The sequence below is a fragment of the Anthonomus grandis genome, chromosome 6 (assembly GCF_022605725.1).
Source record: "Anthonomus grandis grandis chromosome 6, icAntGran1.3, whole genome shotgun sequence".
Lineage (NCBI taxonomy): Eukaryota > Metazoa > Arthropoda > Insecta > Coleoptera > Curculionidae > Anthonomus > Anthonomus grandis.
This window is the reverse complement of record NC_065551.1, coordinates 30,233,132-30,252,280: the sequence shown is the minus strand read 5'-3', so window position 1 is coordinate 30,252,280 and position 19,149 is coordinate 30,233,132. Positions and strand designations below refer to the sequence as shown.

At 31.0% G+C, this 19,149-nt stretch overlaps 2 protein-coding genes across 2 annotated transcripts; one reads left to right on the top strand and one right to left on the bottom strand.

Annotated features, from left to right (window-relative positions):
* Positions 1-1,982: 1,982 nt before the first annotated feature.
* LOC126737791 (store-operated calcium entry regulator STIMATE-like) lies at positions 1,983-8,310 on the bottom strand. Its single transcript, XM_050442842.1, has 6 exons — positions 8,174-8,310; positions 7,908-8,115; positions 5,514-5,674; positions 5,133-5,431; positions 4,837-5,077; positions 1,983-4,526 (listed from the first exon to the last, which is right to left on the bottom strand). The coding sequence occupies exons 2-6, from the start codon at positions 8,051-8,053 to the stop codon at positions 4,453-4,455; spliced, it is 921 nt and encodes a 306-aa protein (XP_050298799.1). The 5' UTR covers positions 8,054-8,115; positions 8,174-8,310; the 3' UTR covers positions 1,983-4,452.
* Positions 8,311-11,586: 3,276 nt separating this feature from the next.
* LOC126737321 (max-like protein X) lies at positions 11,587-16,076 on the top strand. The gene is made up of 5 exons (XM_050442180.1): positions 11,587-11,797; positions 12,280-12,438; positions 13,865-13,974; positions 14,126-14,236; positions 15,153-16,076. The coding sequence occupies exons 1-5, from the start codon at positions 11,734-11,736 to the stop codon at positions 15,324-15,326; spliced, it is 618 nt and encodes a 205-aa protein (XP_050298137.1). The 5' UTR covers positions 11,587-11,733; the 3' UTR covers positions 15,327-16,076.
* The last annotated feature ends 3,073 nt before the right edge of the window (positions 16,077-19,149 follow it).

The following is a 19,149-nucleotide window of genomic DNA, read 5'->3' as shown; positions in this document are numbered from 1 at the left end:
GTTAAACGTTCTATATCTTTTTGGGAGGAATAAACATTGAATACAATCATTCAAATCCTGATAGTTCCTCTACATCAAATGACTGACTTTACATTTCCTATTCTAACGTCACAGGTATAGGAGAGAAAAAATGAAAACTCTAAGTCTCAGTCTCAAAATATCTTCTTATATGTATTAATCAGGTAACATGTTTCGCTAATAAAGCATCATCAGACCTTATAGCTAGATGACCTGCTAAGTACTGACTCTAGTCAAGTCTGATGATGCTTTATTAGCGAAATATGTTACCTGATTAATACATATAAAAAGATATTTTGAGACTGAGACTTAAAGTTTTCATTTTTTCTCTAGTTACGTAGGTCTCTTTGAGATAATGGACGAGTTCTTCCAACAGGTATAGGAGATATGGTAGATAGAGTCATAAAAAAGTTGCTCCGGGATTTAAACATTCTAGTACCAAGTTATCATTAGTAAACAGTAGGTCTAGGAACACATTTCTACTATTTGGTAAATCAATCATCTGCAACATATTGTGAAAACCATATTTTTGTGCCAAATACATTCCTGAAGAAGACTGTTGAAAAAAATTACTGTCTAAAGGACTCTGTATGTAACAAGACAAGATTGTGAAATAAGTTTTTTTATTATATTAATTTTCACAAAAACTGAGCAACAGCAAATACTTATATGTTTACGTAAATATTTCTCGTAGTAATAGAGTATATGTATACAAAAAGTTTATTGCGGTTCAGCGGCGGCTCGCTGAGACAGGCATGTTTAAGACCAAGATGCATGATACTGGTGTTGCTCGAAACGTAAGAACGGTCGAATTTAAAGAAGAGGTGCTTCAGCGAGTTGCCGATGAACCATCAAATAGCACACGTGACGTCGCTAAGAATATGAATACGAGTAACGCGTCTGTCTGGCGGGTACTACACGAGCAACAACTCCATCCTTACCACTTCCAGAAAGTTCAAGGTATGACTGCAGCCGATTATCATCCTAGAGTTCAATTTTGTCGATGGCTTCTGGATCACATCATTGCACAACCAAATTTTTTACGATATGTTTTGTGGACCGATGAAGCCTCTTTCACAAGAGATGGTATTTTTAATAGTAGGAATAGCCATGTTTGGGACGAAGAAAATCCTTATGCAGTTTTTCTAACATATGGGCAGGCATTGTTAATGATTATTTAATTGGGCTATACTTTCTACCTTCTACCGGAATGGTTAACAGGACCTATTTATCTGCGTTTCTTGGAGGAAGTTCTCCCAGAACTCCTTGAAAATGTTCCACTAAACGTTAGAGAGCAAATGTGTCTTCAGCATGATGGAGCGCCGGCTCACTTTGCTGTACAAGTACGCGAGTATTTGGCTCAGCGGTTTGGGCACCGTTGGATAGCCAGAGGTGGAGCAGTTTCTTGGCCTCCTAGGTCACCTGATTTCTAGGTCGCTCGATTTTTTCTTGTGGGGACATGTAAAGCCTTTAGTCTACGAAACTCCAGTAGAATCAGAGCTAGACTTAATTGGACGAATAACAGCAGCATTTGAAATCTTTCAAAACGAGGATCAAATTTTTAGTGTAGTCCGCCGAAATCATGTGCGGCGTTTAAATCGGTGTATTGAGGTTGGAGGAAGACATTTTGAACAATTGTTGTGATGGTATCATATACAAAAGGTAAAAATAATTGCATCAGTTCCTATTTAGGAAATTAATATTTTTTTCTAAATTTAAACGCGTCTTAGGGCCGTAGTGACATATTTCCGGACCTGGGTTCCTATACTCAAATTGATTCTACTGTTGCACTGAACAACCCCCAGAAGTTTGATCCCATAGTTCTGAAACACCCTGTATAGTCTAAGATATAAATAAATAATAACTAATAAACACTTTTTGAGTACAAATTTTATGTTTTGTACCACATATCGTTTTATTTTTTATTTATTTTTGGGTAAATGATATAATAAAATCACAGCGTATATGTTTAGCAAAAATATATTTTATTTATTTCTAGAGTAATGATAAATAATTATAGTGATGATATTCGTTTCCTATTGAGTCAATATATATAGGCTCACCTTTTTCAATAGGGCCTAAAAACATTGCTTAATGTAACATATGTTTCCTACATTTAAAAAAAAAATACTCAACTCCGAATTTTATAGTCACATTATTTTAAGTTGTTATGCAAGAGAAATAATTTAGAAACTAAAAAATGCATTCCATTAATGACAAAAAATATTATTTAAATATTTAACTTAGTCTAAAATTAGACACCATGTATATAAATGAGCAATGCGGATGAACACAGCAGCTTAACATTATTTAGGCTATAAAAGATCTCTTATCAAATATGAAAAGTCTATCTAACAATGCATAAAATCGCTAGCCTTATTTATATACACTAGCGTCAGTAAAATCTAGAGTATTCGCTAATATAGTAATCCTAAACTACGCCCTTATATCAGATTATTTAATATATTATTCTAATAATATCACTTTGATTATGAACGGTAACAACTCGAATCAATCACAACAATGAACATGGTCACATGTTTGTAATCAGAATTCATTGCCTATTTGGCCACATTTTTATACAACAAGAATAGAGGATGTTTTATATAAGGACGTCAAAACTTAAAAGCAGCACATGTTACTTTAACTTCTACTACTCCCTTATCTGGGCTGTACTGCTAATTTTATCAAATAAATGGTCCACGTAGACCTACAGCACTTCAATCTTTCATGTGCTTCCACTGTAATGTAATGATTTTGTATTTCTAGGCGTGGAACAACTTTGGTATTATGGTACCAAAAAATGTTGTTCACAAAGACTAGTAATATCAAAGAAATAGAAAAGTGATCTGGGGCATTTAATACTTCCAAGTTTTAAACAAATATACCTTGAGTGGCCTGCAAGTGAAACAGCATAGGATATCCTAGTAGTATTTAATTTTTAGGATTTCTCAATAAATATCATCATCTTTTACAATTACAAATTATCAGTAGATTATCAGATTTGGCAATTTTTGACTTACGTTTGTCTATCAGCTAGATTATATATTGACTACAGCAAATGAAAATTTATTCATAATTTTGCTTCTAAAAAAAACTCTTCTTAGTTTCCCTAGTGTTTCAACATTTAGTATCTATTTTTCAAGGGTTTTAGTTACAAAACACATTACACGGTAAGGTGTTTGTATAAAAAGAGCGATGTTTCTGTACCTATTGTGACTATCTTATGTGTTTTTTATAACTAAAACACCTTATTACTGGAGAACACTTCTAACCTTGAAAAAGACATAATAATGTAGGAATGTTGGGACAAACAAGATTCAGTTTTATTAACTGACTTATTTACTCTACATTACGAGAGAAAGATTGTGCAGTAAAAAAATATGATTGTGAAGAGCACTTATAGATATAAAGCTGTAACTGACAAGCTGAGAATTAAGATACCATAAAATACATTTAACAAGATGACTCAGCTCTGTGACCACCAAAAATACATTTAAAGTAAGATCTTCCAGAATGCTGAAATATATGTGTAAAACCAACATGAATGTAGCCAATAAACGTGACGTTGTATTTAACTTGTATCATTCCCAAATACAATACCGAAATTGGCGCTCACGAATGATCTTTAAAATAGCCTGAGAAGTTCTTGGATAAAATATCAAAGCCACACGAAACTCCTTAAAGGATTACGTTAGTAATTGGAGTACCATATAATTCGTTCCCATATGATTCTGCAATTCTGGTTATTAGCTCAAATGGGAACTTAGGCACCAAATGGTACCACAAACTGCCGATTATTGCATAAAGGCCAGCACAAACATTGAAAGTCAGATCGTTCATAACGCTTGTGTAACTTTTGTATACTTTTGGAAACAGTACTGCTTGGTTACTACAGTTATATTTTACTACCAATTAAAGTTGATCATTCTAGATAGAATAACATTATGAGTAACCAGATTTTTAAGCAAATATTGAATATATTGCATGAGTTTTGACGTCCTTATATACATAGTTAGAACTTATGGCTGAGAAACAACCCTGTACAAGTTTAGTACAGTATAAACACTTTTGAACTTGAACTGACTTTACGAAAAACTCCGTTTCTCACTCTCTGTGTGAGATAGATTGAACAAGTCTTGGAGATACAGCTTAATTTACATTATAAATAAATCATTTAAAAAAATAATAACTTTAAAATATTCTAAGTAAAATGCCACTTAAAAGTCAACAGCCTAGAATTATAAAAATATAGAATTTAATATGCTTAATTATTGTTAATCTCGAAATTTTAAACATCAAATTTTTGTTTCTAGCTATAGTCGATTTTGGTACAACATTCTAAAGAATTCTTTAAAACCTTTGGTACAAGAAGGAAAAGAAATATTATCGTTCGAATTATTAAGTAATCGGATCCTGAGCATTTTTATTCCTTTAGGTGTGAACGATACACGTCGATCCTGTCCTAACTATGGCCACGTTCTCCGCATCTATAAGATCGTCATCGGCTAAAATTTTACCAATTAATTAAAAAAAGTTTCTCAAGTATGTGTAGAAAATTAACTTATTATATCACAACTAAGATTTTTGAATTAATGTCCAAGATAAGATGAGGATCCCTAGAACGGTAGGAGATGCAAGGTGGGTCGAACTATTAAAAAAATACTTACTAATTAACAAAAAGCTTGTGCTTGATCAATATGAAACAAAGAATTAATGGCTAGGAAAAATTTTGAAACGGTTTTTTCTTCTATAAAAAAGGACCACAGGTTTGGGTGTTATTTTACATAATCTTATTTTATTCATAGGATCTCTTACCAGACAAAAGGACATCGCTTTCACTACTAGCTTCCTCGCATTTTTTCTTTTTTCTGCTGCCAATCAGTGTCGGCGTCGTTACTGATAATCTGCGCGCCACATGGTCCCTATACTTAATTTTAACCTTCTGTAAAAGACCTACTTCGCAACTGTCCCGCCTTCGCCTCCACTGTCTCTCCGCTGCTACCGTCGCCGGATCCCGATACATCAGGAAATTGTCTGTTACCCAAAACATTAACATCTAAAACCGATAGCAGCATATAACAAAATCTACAAATCTCTAAATATCTACATACGTTAACAAAAAATGGAATAATGAGCATAACGAACGCCAGCTCAACTTTAGGATTATTGATGGGGGTTAGTATGAAATCCTTGACGTTTTCCCAAAAGTCCAGTTGCATAAATAGTGTTATAGACACTTTAACTATCATCATAAGGCCTACATACAAACAGCATTGCGTTAGCCACGCGTTCACTTGGGGCGGTTTGCCGTATTCCCCAAAATTAATCGCTTCCCATCCATTTCCTCGTTTTGACAACCATTGACAGGTTTTTATGCCTATGAAAATTATTAATAGGCCCAAAGAAGAATCTGGAATTGAAAAAATCATCTTTGTCATAAGAATCAATGCCCCTCAATGATATCATTTTATGTATTTAAGTTATAAACAGACCTAAGAGAAAATTGATTAAATACCAAGTGCATGGATCTCCTTGGTATTGTCCTGCGAGCCAAACATTGGCTAAATGAATAGCCATCGCCCCCATGCCTTGTTTTGATGTGTCATAGAACCAAATCTGCCATGATCTTCTGTGTATACGAGGCTCACAAAATCTATATTAGAAAAATTATATTATTTTTATTTGGAACTAAATTAAACTGAATAAATAAATGTTAAAATTCAATTCCCAACTGTATTAAAAGCATTATACTAGTGCATTTTTACTATGATAGTCGCCAATCATTGTACTAAGCTAACAAAATGTGTCACTATTTCCTCATCAAATTTGCTTTTTAAAGTTTCATTGAAGTCTTTAATTATTTTTATTATGTCTTTTATTTACAAGCACTGGCAGTTACAAAAACAATAAAACAACATAAATTTACATATTTTTTCTAAAACTGGCTAAAGATTCCGTAAATAGATTGACATTCTCTGATATACCATTATAATTATCAAACATTGCGTGTAAAGGTGAAAACTTTAAAACATTTGTATGGAGAGTCTGCAAGTAGAAAGTATTATTTATGCAAGAATTTAAATGTGGTACATTAAAATTTCATTTAGTAGATAGGGACAGTCTAATATATTGCCAAATGGGTTTATGTAGTTAAGTAAAGTATTAATTGGCTTTCTCTCTACTCTTGTTGTGATGTAAAGTTAAACCCTTTTAAGAGTTTGTTATGCACACAATCCTGAGGAGGGCCAAATAACAACAGTCAGTTTTTATATAAAATCTATTTATTCTCGATAAATTTTCTCACATAAAATTTTTAATTAATAGATTACCATTTTGATCTGAAATATGTAAAATCCAATTAAAAATGTGTTTTTAATTAAGATAAAAACTCAACTGTTTGTTTTAACCTTGATGCAATTGGTAGTGCCTAATTAAATATGCAAATTATTAAAAAGATTGTTTTACTACAGAGCAATCAAGATATTTTTGCAAACATTATTCCTTAAAGTAATTGAAGGGAAGCAGTGTTGTACAAGAGATTAACCCATTTTGAGGGAAATTAAATTTACTAAAAATTAAATATAGAGAATCACTCATCTACCATTAAAGCAAAACTCACTTTATTATTTTCTTGGATACATTAACTAGAATCTAGATACAATTGTAATTGAAAATGTAATTGTCCTTTTGGATGTTTTACAGTAATTGTGATTATTATAAATATACTATGTTAATTATTTATTTATTGATTAATTTATAGCTGCATTTTAAATACATGCAATAAAAATGTTATTGAAAATTCAATTCTAATAGAAATAGACAGCACTTGATAAATTAAAACATGATAAAAGTAGTTCGAAAAAACAAATCTCCATGATCATGAAGATATTAATTTCTATATGTAAAATAATGTAATATACAAAAACGTTTTTATGAGTTTTAAGTAACATGTTTCAAATTAATGGCTCACTATTGAAATACTCTGTATACTTTTATTATTCTGAGATTCCAGTATATCATAAGACACTAGCCATTTAAAATGACTGGAAAATGTAGGTCTCTTGGATTTCTAATATGAATGAGATACTCTTAAAAGTCACTTAATAGTCTAGATTATGACTAGTACATATGTAACATAAACTGTTTTTTACAAAAAGGAAGAAAACAAGAAAATAGCTACCTCGCTTTAAAAACAAACAATAACTTGAAAGCCATAAAAAATATAATGAAAACAAAGGTGTCAATTTAAAAAATGTTCTAATAGATCAAAATTTTTAAGGGTAAAGCTTCTACATGCTTTGTTAAATATCTTTTCAATGACTATATTTACTATGACGGATAGGTTTCTGTCTGTGAAGTCAGTCCTTATTTGTTTATATTATTATTTTCAATTACGGCATAAAGCTGTCTCTTGAATATTTAAGAAATAAAAACCTGATTTGATTGATAATATTCTGAGACATTTTAAAGATTTTTACCACTAATGAAAACTTTCTATTTATGCATAGTATGTGTTTGCTAACAATGTTAGCATCTTCGAATCCATATCAGGATACATCATAAGCTACCACTTTACCACCAGGATCACTTGTTACCCAAATTAAAAACTAATAATATAACTGATCTAATAAGATAATGTTCATACTCAGAATGAGAAAAGTCTAACAAGGAGATATTTATAAATTTGTAAGTAAACAACACACAAAATTTAGACAGTACACACAAGATCAACCTAGAAAATTAAGGGAAAGGGTGGCTGACCTCCATCAATATTTTCAGTATCGAGGTGATTTATTAGAATACTACAAATTGTTTGTACAATTTAACTTCAATAAAAGGAGTGCAGTTAGTATTGTTCAGATAACATTATTGTAATGTTTTCTTACCTTTTTGCAATAAGACATGTAAAAGCCAAAGAGGCCAGTAAGACTTGCAAAAACCATCCAAAATTATCAGTCAAGGCATCTTTGGAACAATGAAGGTGGGTGGCATGGATTTCAACCTTTACTTTATCTAATGAGGTAGTGTTCATTGCAAAATAAAATGTAGTAGCCACTTGATATCTTGTACTTATAGGATTTCATATGTTTTTATCTTGAAGACATGATTCCTATTTACAAAAGGTTTTCATATGAATTTAGATTTCACTTACTATTTACATATTATGTGCCCGAAAAAATTAAACAGTTTGTTTAATAAATAACAGGAATTTTTAATATTAATTTTTTAACCTGGGGTGACGGTTCTGACAATTTGAGTGCCACAAAACAGAAAAGTATAGAGAAGCGGTGGTTGCATAAAAACTGATAGAAATTCTTTTGACAAATCAGCTAGCGTCCTCTCGCTTCGCAACGGAAATTGTTGTAACTAACTTGACAGCTTGACGTGCCTAATTGGACCAATCAAAATTGTAGAAAGACGTGGCCAAGTTAAGGCGGGAAATCAGATTTCATTTAGTCTGATGATCTTATTATTTAATCGTAATCAAAAAGATTACTCTTGAGTTGAGTACTATAAATGAATGTCAATGATACATTAAACGAATGAAAATACAAAAGTTAATTCATTTAACAAATAATTCAGTCAACAAATTTTTTAGATCATATTATAGTGACGAGTAATCGAACTTCTCTTTCTAGTCATTGAAGTTGAATAGAAACATGTAGGAGCGACAGATTCGTAAAACCAGAAGAGGAAGAGATTTGACACACGCTTCAAGGCGGCACATTTGGAATTAAAAGAATAATGCTTTATTGCCACTGTTCATTGCTAATGAATGGCAATGAAATGTGAAAAAAATAGAAAAAATGTAGAACAAAAAATTATATTATAAAAAAGTAAAGTTTGCGGGATACACGTGTTTCTGGTTATTGTTCTAGTGTTTTTGTGCTATAATTTCTTCAGACCAGGCGCACCTCATACAGGTTGGGGAATCGATTATTATCCATAGAGAGGTGTTTAAACGCAAAATATGGCAACGCGCACGTATACACTTACGTACATTTGTTCTTCTACTCGCCTGCTTCGTCGTAGTTTTTCAGTACAACAAAACTAATAAAAATAATATATAAACTCTGATAAAAGTAGAAAAATTTAAACACTCTACAAAAAATAATTCTTTAAATAAAAGGCCCAAACAGATCTCTTTCTTTGGCTTAATAGTAAGTTAAACTATCATAAAAGCCATCTTGTACGTCTAAAATAATTTTTGATGGATTGAAATTAGCACATTCACTAATTTCAGCTCGCAACTCTTCTAAGTTTATTGGTCTATTGAATTTTTCTCCTTAAGATAACTTTAAAAATAAGTCATCTGGGATCTGGGGACAAATTTTGATATAAGACGGTTAGAAAAAAATGTTAAAGATTCTTTTATCATATTTGCAATGTGAGCAGGACAGCGGTCTTGTTAAAATAGCGATACCAGGTTTAAATCAGGAAGGATTTGAATGGCAAGAACAACTTAGTTTTGTAGCAACTCAAGGTATTTTTGACCGTTTAAAGTATCATCAAAATACATGCTCAATCATTCAATGTTTGAGGATAATGAGTACGTAATTGAAACGTTCTTCTGTGCTAATTTTTTTGAGATCAATATCAAACAAAAATACAATATTTCGTTAAAAATTATCATTTTCATTTACCTTTTCCATCATGGTTCCACGAAATTCTATCCTTCGCCACTGTTCTTCGAGAAATATCTCCTAAGTTTTGGAATATTTGATACGTTTGTAGCTATGTTTTTTCCAAATACTGGTATTAGTTTTATGGTTCATACCCAGCTCCTTTCCAACACTTCTACTTAATTTTGTTGAATCAATAGTGCCATAGACGTTCTACATCTCTTCTACGGCACTACAAACCATTTCTTCTAATCGTCCTTGCTCCTGGACTCCTTTGATAGAAGTTTCTTGTCCTTTAGTGTGACATTTATGACAATCTCAAAGACAAAAGGAATTATTCAAATTCGAAGCCACATTTCAAATAGTTGTTTCGCACGGATCCTTGCGAAAATAGATCGACTCGAAAAGAAATAACTACATTGCCTCTACTGCTGAATTGTCTCCATAAATCCATTTAATAACTGGAAATTGGTTGCCATTATTTAAATTATTTTAGACAATGCTTAATCTTCAATTCCCCAACCTGTATAATAGGGTGGAGCGAAAACTGGACCAAAATAACAAATTTTCGAAAACGAATACGCCTGAGTGTGCAAAAGATGCAGATGAGATTCTTATTTACCCAAAAAAAATCCGAATGACTTACGATTGGAATGACGATTCCATCGGCTGCCGAAATTACCTTAAAAATTTTAAAATTAAAAAGATCTTTAAAACTGCAAAAAAGGCCAAACATGCAGCTCTCAGCTAGTTTTTCATAAAAAACTACCCAGAACTCACCACGTGGATGAATGGTGCAACGTGGAGGTTGCTGCATCTCGAGTTCTACCCTACCCTCCCATTTATTTTGTCTGTTCTAGAGCTGCTAAGAATTGTTTTTTAGTATCAAATTGCGGCAATATTTGTCTTGATTCAATACGAGTTCTAATAAATCCGTCTCGTGCTTCAGGGCCATAAACCGCCATAGAGGCTTCAGTAACTAACTTAACTGCTCGTTCAACTGTCTGTGAATGATAAGGGAATTTTAATAACCCTATTTCATCAGGAACCAAAGAAATCATGGTAGTTAGTTCTTCGTTCGAAATTTCCATTGTTAATGGGGGCTCGCTTATAACAACATTTTGCCAGTCAATTAAGTCGACATAATCTTGACAATCAAAATTAAATTTATTCACGCGAAATATTCTAATATCCTCGGTTTTTGCGGTTGATCTGCATTTTAAAATCCTTCTTAAAGCTAACCCTCGAATATGTTTTCTATCATCTCCTAACATGGCTAATAAAATATTTTCTGGGTGCGCAAAAAATCAATTTCTCTCAATTACGGGATCAATACCTTTTTTTTGTTTCTTCAGGGAGGTAACGAGATTTATTTATAATGCTAAACAAGTGCCTAGCACCATCCTTACAAGACCTTAAGGTTTTGGCTGTGGTAAGCCATCTAGAGTGTGACATTTTCCCTGGCGCTTTTAGAGTCCAATCGTCTTTTAAAACTCCAGTAGAGATTCCTTGACACATCTCATATAAATACTTTGCATTACGGTTTCTATATCAACTAATGGTAAAATTGTTTCAATTTTCTCAAACTGTACGACTGTTAAATTCCACATGATTCAAGAGTCTTCCCAATGGCTCCCTCTGATAATTAAAGATAGATGGGATTCTATCTTTAATTATCGAAATTTTGAGGAGGTTTCGGCAGCCGAAGAAGTTGTTTTCTGACGTTCAGTTTTTTTTGGCTTACTAACGACTATAATAGGCACCTATTAAGCATACAGGGTAATTAAAATTCCAGAAATCGAAAATTCGCTCCACCCTACTGTATAATTTGACTAAAACTTTGACATCGTCGACGTATAGTGGGTAACCTGCTTTATTTCTGACTCGAAAGTTGTAGTTACTTGTCTGGCTTGTCAAAATCATTATTCGCTTAGTTGTCACTTGTCATGTCTAATACATTTTTCATTTTGTTGATAAATAAAGAATATCAAATAAAAACAGCAAAATAGGCCTTACTTAAAATTTAAAGCTAATATTTTTATTTTTTAATAGGTTTAATTGTTGAAAGGTAATAGAAAAACCTAAAAGTATGTCCCTAGAACATATAGGATATCCCTCCAAGAGAAATTCTATGCATAGTGCAACCCAATCTGGTATGCAATTTTTTGTTTAATTTGTTACTAACCCAAAATGATTATACGCATTTTCTCTAATATTCTCATTTGAAGCTAAATATTTTGAAAAAGTGTATATTCATCAACTTGTAATAAATCAATATTCATTAACATATTTTGGAAGGCTTTTTCCTTATTCTTTTGATAATAGAACTCTAACATTAAACATTCTAAAATTGTTATATAGTGTTCTAATATGTATTATATAATTTTCATATCTTATCAAATTGTTTTTTATTTAAGAGGTTTGAAATTTGTCTTACAAATTTTAATTGTGCTTGTTTTGACTGGATGGAACTTATCTCCAAATTTATCTCTTCATAAGCATATAGATGAACTCTTTAGTAATGTGTTGTTTATAATGTACAAGAGTTGCCTGATTTTGAAGGGAGCCCTATACCATTAATTATATATATAAAGCAAGACAAGTGACAATAATTTTTTTAAAATTTTTTTAACAGATGAAGATGATATGGAATCCAGAAGTTCTTCAATAAGCTACAAGGAAAGGAGGCGAGAAGCACATACACAAGCCGAGCAAAAGAGAAGAGACGCTATTAAGAAAGGATATGACACATTGCAAGAGTTGGTTCCTACTTGCCAACAAACTGATGTTTCTGGTAAATATTAATTATGCAAAAGCTCTTTTAGAAGTTTTATTTTTTCGAAAAATGATCTTGCAGTACTCATTACATTTTACTCATATATGAGTTAGAAAATTTACAATCCTATTCCTCTGACCATAATAAAAATTACAAATTCAAGGGAAAACCTATTATAGTTTATATCTCAACCTTTAGTTGGTTCTTAATTTTAAACTGATTTAAACCCTTTTTAAATTTGATAATATCTCTATCAATCTTTTTCTAAACATTTTAATATATCCTATGTAATACATTTTATTTGTCCAACATGATATAATATTCCTCTGAAGAAGAACTGTTATGTTCTTTCTCTATTTAAGATTTAAGTATGGTTGTACCTAAAATTGTATATAATAATAATAATAATAAATTTCTTTGAGACTAATACATAAGGAAAAGTACAAAACAAAATCCCAATTTGCAAACTTGTGCGGAAAGAGATAAGTCTGGATGAGGTATTTGTTCAAACCTCTCTGATCAACTTAATTATTAATTTTCTGCAGTTTTTATGTACTGATCAATATTTAAAATTTTCAAATGCTATTTCATAAAATTTTCATTAATTAAAAAAAAATAGTTTTTTATTATATCATGTTTTAACTTTTTGTATAAATTTGTTAATTAAAAAGGACAATCCCAATAGTTATGCAAATTTTAGAGCTATAAGCTTGTTGTCGCGTTTTTCAAAACCTCTGGAATTACATAGTCCTTATCATTTTATTTTACAAATATAAATTATTGCTTAGCATAGTTTTACTTTATCTTAAACATGGAAAAACATGCATCCTGCCAATTTCAAAATCAGGCATCATTAATTATAGATAAAATTTCCAGTGGTTTTGATTTTGTCAATCATAATATTTTACTTAGGAATTCATCATTGGAATTTCTATGATCTTATTTTCAGAACATAAACTAGATTGTTATAATTACTAATGAAATGAGTAAATTTTAAGAATTAGGAAAATTGAGATTTATAATATCTGTATTATATACACAAAATCCTGTATTGACAGATGCTCAGCAAACAATATTTTATCAGAAAGATAATATTTATAATGCTTGTAATATTTTTAATCATTAGAGCAAGATAATAAGCTCTCCTAACTTACCTATCTGTTTTTAAAGAGGCTCAAGAATTTCCTAGTCTCTTCCTGACATTTTAGTAATGCAAGGGCGATGTATTTTGTGTTGTATGTGATTTTATAAAAATTGGTTATATTTGGTTACTTTACTTGAATAAAATTCATAGTAAAATAGGTAAGGCTAAATGTCCTTTTTGCATAAATTTCAACATCTTGCTTTCCTGCTGCATTAAAGAATAATAAACATTTAAAGAAAAAAAATGATAAAAAAAACTTTGATCCTTAATTTACTAAAACAGTAATTAACCTCTCTTTAGGATATAAGCTCAGTAAGGCTACTGTACTTCAGAGATCCATAGACTACATACAGTACCTGCAGCAGCAAAAGAAAAAGCAAGAAGATGAAAGGAATGCCTTACGAAAGGAGGTAAATAATAATATGAAAATAAACACAGACATTGACTATTTTATACACAAGTTCTATTTATTTAAATTTTTAGTAACAATAAGATTTAAAATAACTGCTTGTATTCACTTAGATATACATAAAAGGAAACATAAATAACAATTTTTTTAAGGTAATTGCTCTTCGCATCATGCAAACCAACTATGAGCAAATCGTAAAAGCACAACAATCACAACCAGGTCACACTGAGACTCCTGTTTCAGATGAGGTCAAATTTTCTGTGGTAAGTCTGTAAATATTAGCATTTTATTTTACAGTCTGTCAACATGGCTGGAACAATACACACATTACTTTTGATTAAGTTCCAATGAGCATGTTGTAGTTATTTTTAAAATATAGAACGAAGAATAAAGGTTTATATAGACTCTAAGTATTCTAGGTACATACAATACATTCACAGTCCAAAAAAATATTAGTATACCTGCTCAAACTTCTTGTAATTATATATGAGTAACTGGAGCCAAAAATATTGCTCATATATTCAATATTTTAGCTCAGTTTTTTTAAATGATACACACAAGAAATGAAAAAAGGCCATAGATTTGTTGGACCTAATAAACAGGTTACAAATTGATATAAAATCTACAAATAAGGAGAAGTTGTTTGATAAAGTTAGAGTTATGATGAAAGCCTTATGTAATTCCTGAAATATACTGATTGACTTAGTTAAATCTCATTTCTCAAATAGGGAACAGTGTGTTGAGATTAGGGGATTCAGTCTGATGTTTTTACTAGTTCTTCTAAAGTCCAATTTAGGAGCATGTAAAAAAAAAGACTTAAGTATGGTAATAGACTGTAACATAGTCTTTCAGATCTCATTAATATGGGAACTGATGCAGGTCTATGTTGAGGTTTATCTACATTTTTGTAGTTTGTTATTACAAAGATTAGAATACGGAAGTATTGTATGGTCTCCTCAACATTAGGTATGGATTAACACTACAAAGCGCGTGAAACATGAATTTTTGAAGTACGAAAAAAAGGAAAACTTTCCATCTGGAATTTCTATCTCTTATTCTAAATTTTTAACTATTGTAATAATTAATATGCTCGTGATTTAACTTGGATCTGATTACATTTATAAAATTAGTATAGTCTATTTTATTCCTATTTTAATAAACAATATTAATTTTTTTCAGTTTCAAGCAATAATGGACCAACTATTCCTGACATTCAGTTCCGTTTCTGTCAGTAATTTTTCCGAACTGTCAGCCGGCGTGTTTACGTGGTTGGAGGAATATTGTAAACCTCAAACACTCAAAGATACCGTTTATCAGGTGCTCAGGCACCATAACACGCACATGCGAGGATGATCTTTGCTGTTTGGGAATATTAGTATAGAATCAGATAAACCTTAAGTAGATCAGATAACACTTTTATTCTCTTATTAGTAGAATGTTCATAGGGGGGACTAAATAGCCGTAGGATTACGTTTTCATTAAACACAATGGTAGTTAATAGTTTGCTTGAGAGATGCTATAGTGTTATGTAAAACTTGGATAATTGGTCCACATAGTTTTTATTTCATTATTAATATTCGAATAATTGTAACTGTTTTGAAAATATGTTTGCATATAATATAGTCAAATTCTAAAATATCCTAATAAAGGTAAATATTTTTTATTTGGAAATGGCGATACACCAAATGTTTTGCAAATATTTGAAACAGATAGAATTTCTTTAGGTTTACAAGAATGTTTTTAGTTCATATGGAATTATATTCTTATTTAAATATAAAAAAATTGCTTTGCTGCTTAGTTGGTAGAATGATTTTTCAAAATTGATCAATTTTTTTTTGTAGAGGTTAGTGACAAAACAGAAATAATTCCGATGTTATAAATCTACACTAAATCTTAAAAGAAGGCTTTGAACTATCAAAGATAATAATATCCTCAGATATATTATATTTTATTTTGGGTGTAAATTAAACACGTTATATTATAAATTATATTTATATTGAGCCATATATGTGATCTTATAATATATTTAATTATATTGTTCTTGGGTAAGGAATGTATATATAACATGTAGCTATAGAAAGAATATATTTTTATTCTATCGTTTTTAGTCGTTTTATTCAAATGACAATTATTTTTAGAACTATTAGAAACCTATAGTTCAGGAGCTTCAGAAATGAAAATTACTAAGTAAGAAGCCAAGAAAATATATTATTGTTTGCCAGACATCAATATATACAGTTAAAGTTAATATGTTTATGTAATGTATTACTAGCTAAGAAAATCATGTCAAAATAATATATAGAATATTACACAGGTAAAAATAAAGTTATTAGGTTCTTTTAGTTATTTTTACGGACTTCCCTAAAGCATTCAAATACTATCTTTATTATCACCAACAGATTTGGTGATAAAGCCTTGTTATGAGTTAAAATAGTCCTAAAAAATGTAAATATCACAAAGTACAGAACGACATTCTTGAGTATAAAAATTGGAAGTGAGTATAATATAAATTGGAAATTCAACAACCTTAAAATAAATAAAACTTGTCAATAATATAAAGACACACTAATTATATAAAAGAAAGGTAGACTATCAATTTCAGCTAGTTTTATTAAAATATTCGTCAGGGTGTAACAAGCTTTTGAGACCAACATTTTCTTAAATCTAACTAGTGATCTAGAGGAAGGTGCTTGAAGATTTTCTTAATCGTATAAACAAATGTCTTATATTTGCTCACTATGTTATATGGACAATTTGAAACTGTAAGTGCGCCTAGTACCAAAAGAATTGTCTCCCATAATTTCTTTTTTATGATGTTTGATTATAAAACTTGAAGAGTGTGAGGTGTATAAGAAACAAAGTGTTAAAATAGTATGTTTTGCAAAAAGTGGCCGGCACGACTCACGATATCCTACTATTCTAGGCGAATTGCTCTTTTTTGTATAAACAGTGTGCCAAACCTATATTGAGCACATGAACCTCAAAGATATATGGTGAAACTTCACAAGAGCATGATAACAACTTTTAGCTATGTCAGAATTGTCAGAGTCTAAGCCTTAAGAAATTATTTCCTCTCTTGGTAATATGGAAGAACTCGTCCATTATCTCAAAGAGACCTACGTAAGTAAGAGAACTACGTAAGTAGAGAAAAAAGAAAAACCCCAAGTCTCGGTCTCAAAACATCCTTTATATACTGCCGTGCTAAGACAAGAGGTCCTAAGTAATACATTTTAAATTCGAATATATTTGCCTTTTTTCAATGACAATTTGAATCCTTAATGAATTACGTTAAATTCATAATTTTTTAACTCAATGGAAAATTAAAATTCCCCTGATTTGAGGTATAAATCGATTGATATCTTATATGGTACCTTGGTGGAGATATTTGAAAATTGGAAAGTTACGACATTTTGATTAAGTAAATATTCAGATTTTTTAAATTGAAATTGACCTATCTTTTTGTCAGTTGCGACTTTTTGACTTTGGATTGTTGCGATACGACATATTATCTTAGTGATATATAATTATAGGTAAATATTATGTGAAGTTACGACATACTGTCTTAATAATGATAATGTACAACCTAATAAAAACTATTATAAAATATTAATGATCAACAATGTGCAATTACAGCTATTGTTATCATGGTTAAAGATAATAGGAAAAATGTAATTTTTCAGTGGGACATAAAATAACACAATATAAACTAATAGAAACGAATATGACGTCAATCAAAAATAAATTTATAAATCCTTAACATTAAAATTAACGTTATAATAATAAACTGTTTAGTCATCCAGATTGGTTTCTTCCTGATTTTCAGGCAAACTTTGCCAAAACAGAAGTCGGCCCTTTGAAATACCCATTGCTGTTAGTTTCTGAATAAGATTTTGTTTTCTAGCTTTTCTTTAACCTTTTCTAGCTAATGATACCTCTAGGAATAGTTTTTCTTTCTGGCTCAGGAACACCTTCTTTTAGTGCTTTGGCAGTAAGGAAGTCCAGTTCAATTAAAGCACTCTCGAAGTTTGTTTTATACAATAATGTCCTACACCCTCTGACAAAAGTTACTTCACAAATATTAGAAAGGTAGGGTTTTGGTTCAGTTTTATTTAGTTTGAATCGGGAAGAAAAGTCTCTTACGTTCAGAAAATCATGGAGGTTCATTTCTAGGCAGCTATTCCGGCCACTATTCGATAATTGTACACAATTCTTATAGTCTTCAAAGTCTAAAACCTTTCCTTTTTGTTTTAATGATTTCTCCACCTGATGGTGGAAGGCATCAGCACTCATGAAGGTGTGCCCTGATTGCAAATATTTTAATTTAATTTGCTTTACAGATGTTTGCTCAGAATTTATAAAATAGATAAGAAATGAGTACAGAGTCCAGTTTTTAAATTTTTCAAATTATTTTTTAATAATTTTTTTTTCTTGGTAATATGGTCTGAAATGTAGGCCCATCATAAATTGTTAGTCATCAATTTGATAGGACAGAATTAAAGGTTTCGAAACATGACTTATAAAGTCTTTTGACAGGATATGCTCCAATAAATCATAACAATAATTATATTTCAATTAAAACTGAAATCTTTATTGGGATCCTATAAGGACCTCGCATAGGACCAACTATTTTTTCAATTACTTATACGTGATCTCGGTGTCGTAACTCTGTACTTACCCCACTCGGATGGTGCTAACGATACAGGGTCATTGATGGATAAACTGAAATCTTTATAGGGATCCTATAAGGACCTCGCATAGGACTAACTTTTTTTTTCAATTACTTATCCGTAATCTCGGTGACGTAACTCTGTACTTACCTCACTCGGATGTTGCTGACGATACAGGGTCATTGATGGATCCTTCTTTACTCCAAAATTATATTTAAAGGATCAGGTGTAAAAATAAGAGCCTTGCCTTAAATGTTAAAGTATTTTATTTATCTACAAATGTAATTTAAAATAGCTTTGCTTATTAGTAATGCCACATTAGATTCCGTGATCCTTTTTAAAGATGGATAGTATGTGACACCAAGTGGATGCTGAATTGGGGAATCAGATACTTTGGATTCGTAACAACAGTCCGCTGTTATCACAATTCTTTAAATCCAGGGTGTAAACCAAGCAGCAAGGGATAGTTGAATCAACGTTGACGAAAAGACGATTGGCAAAGTAGTCGT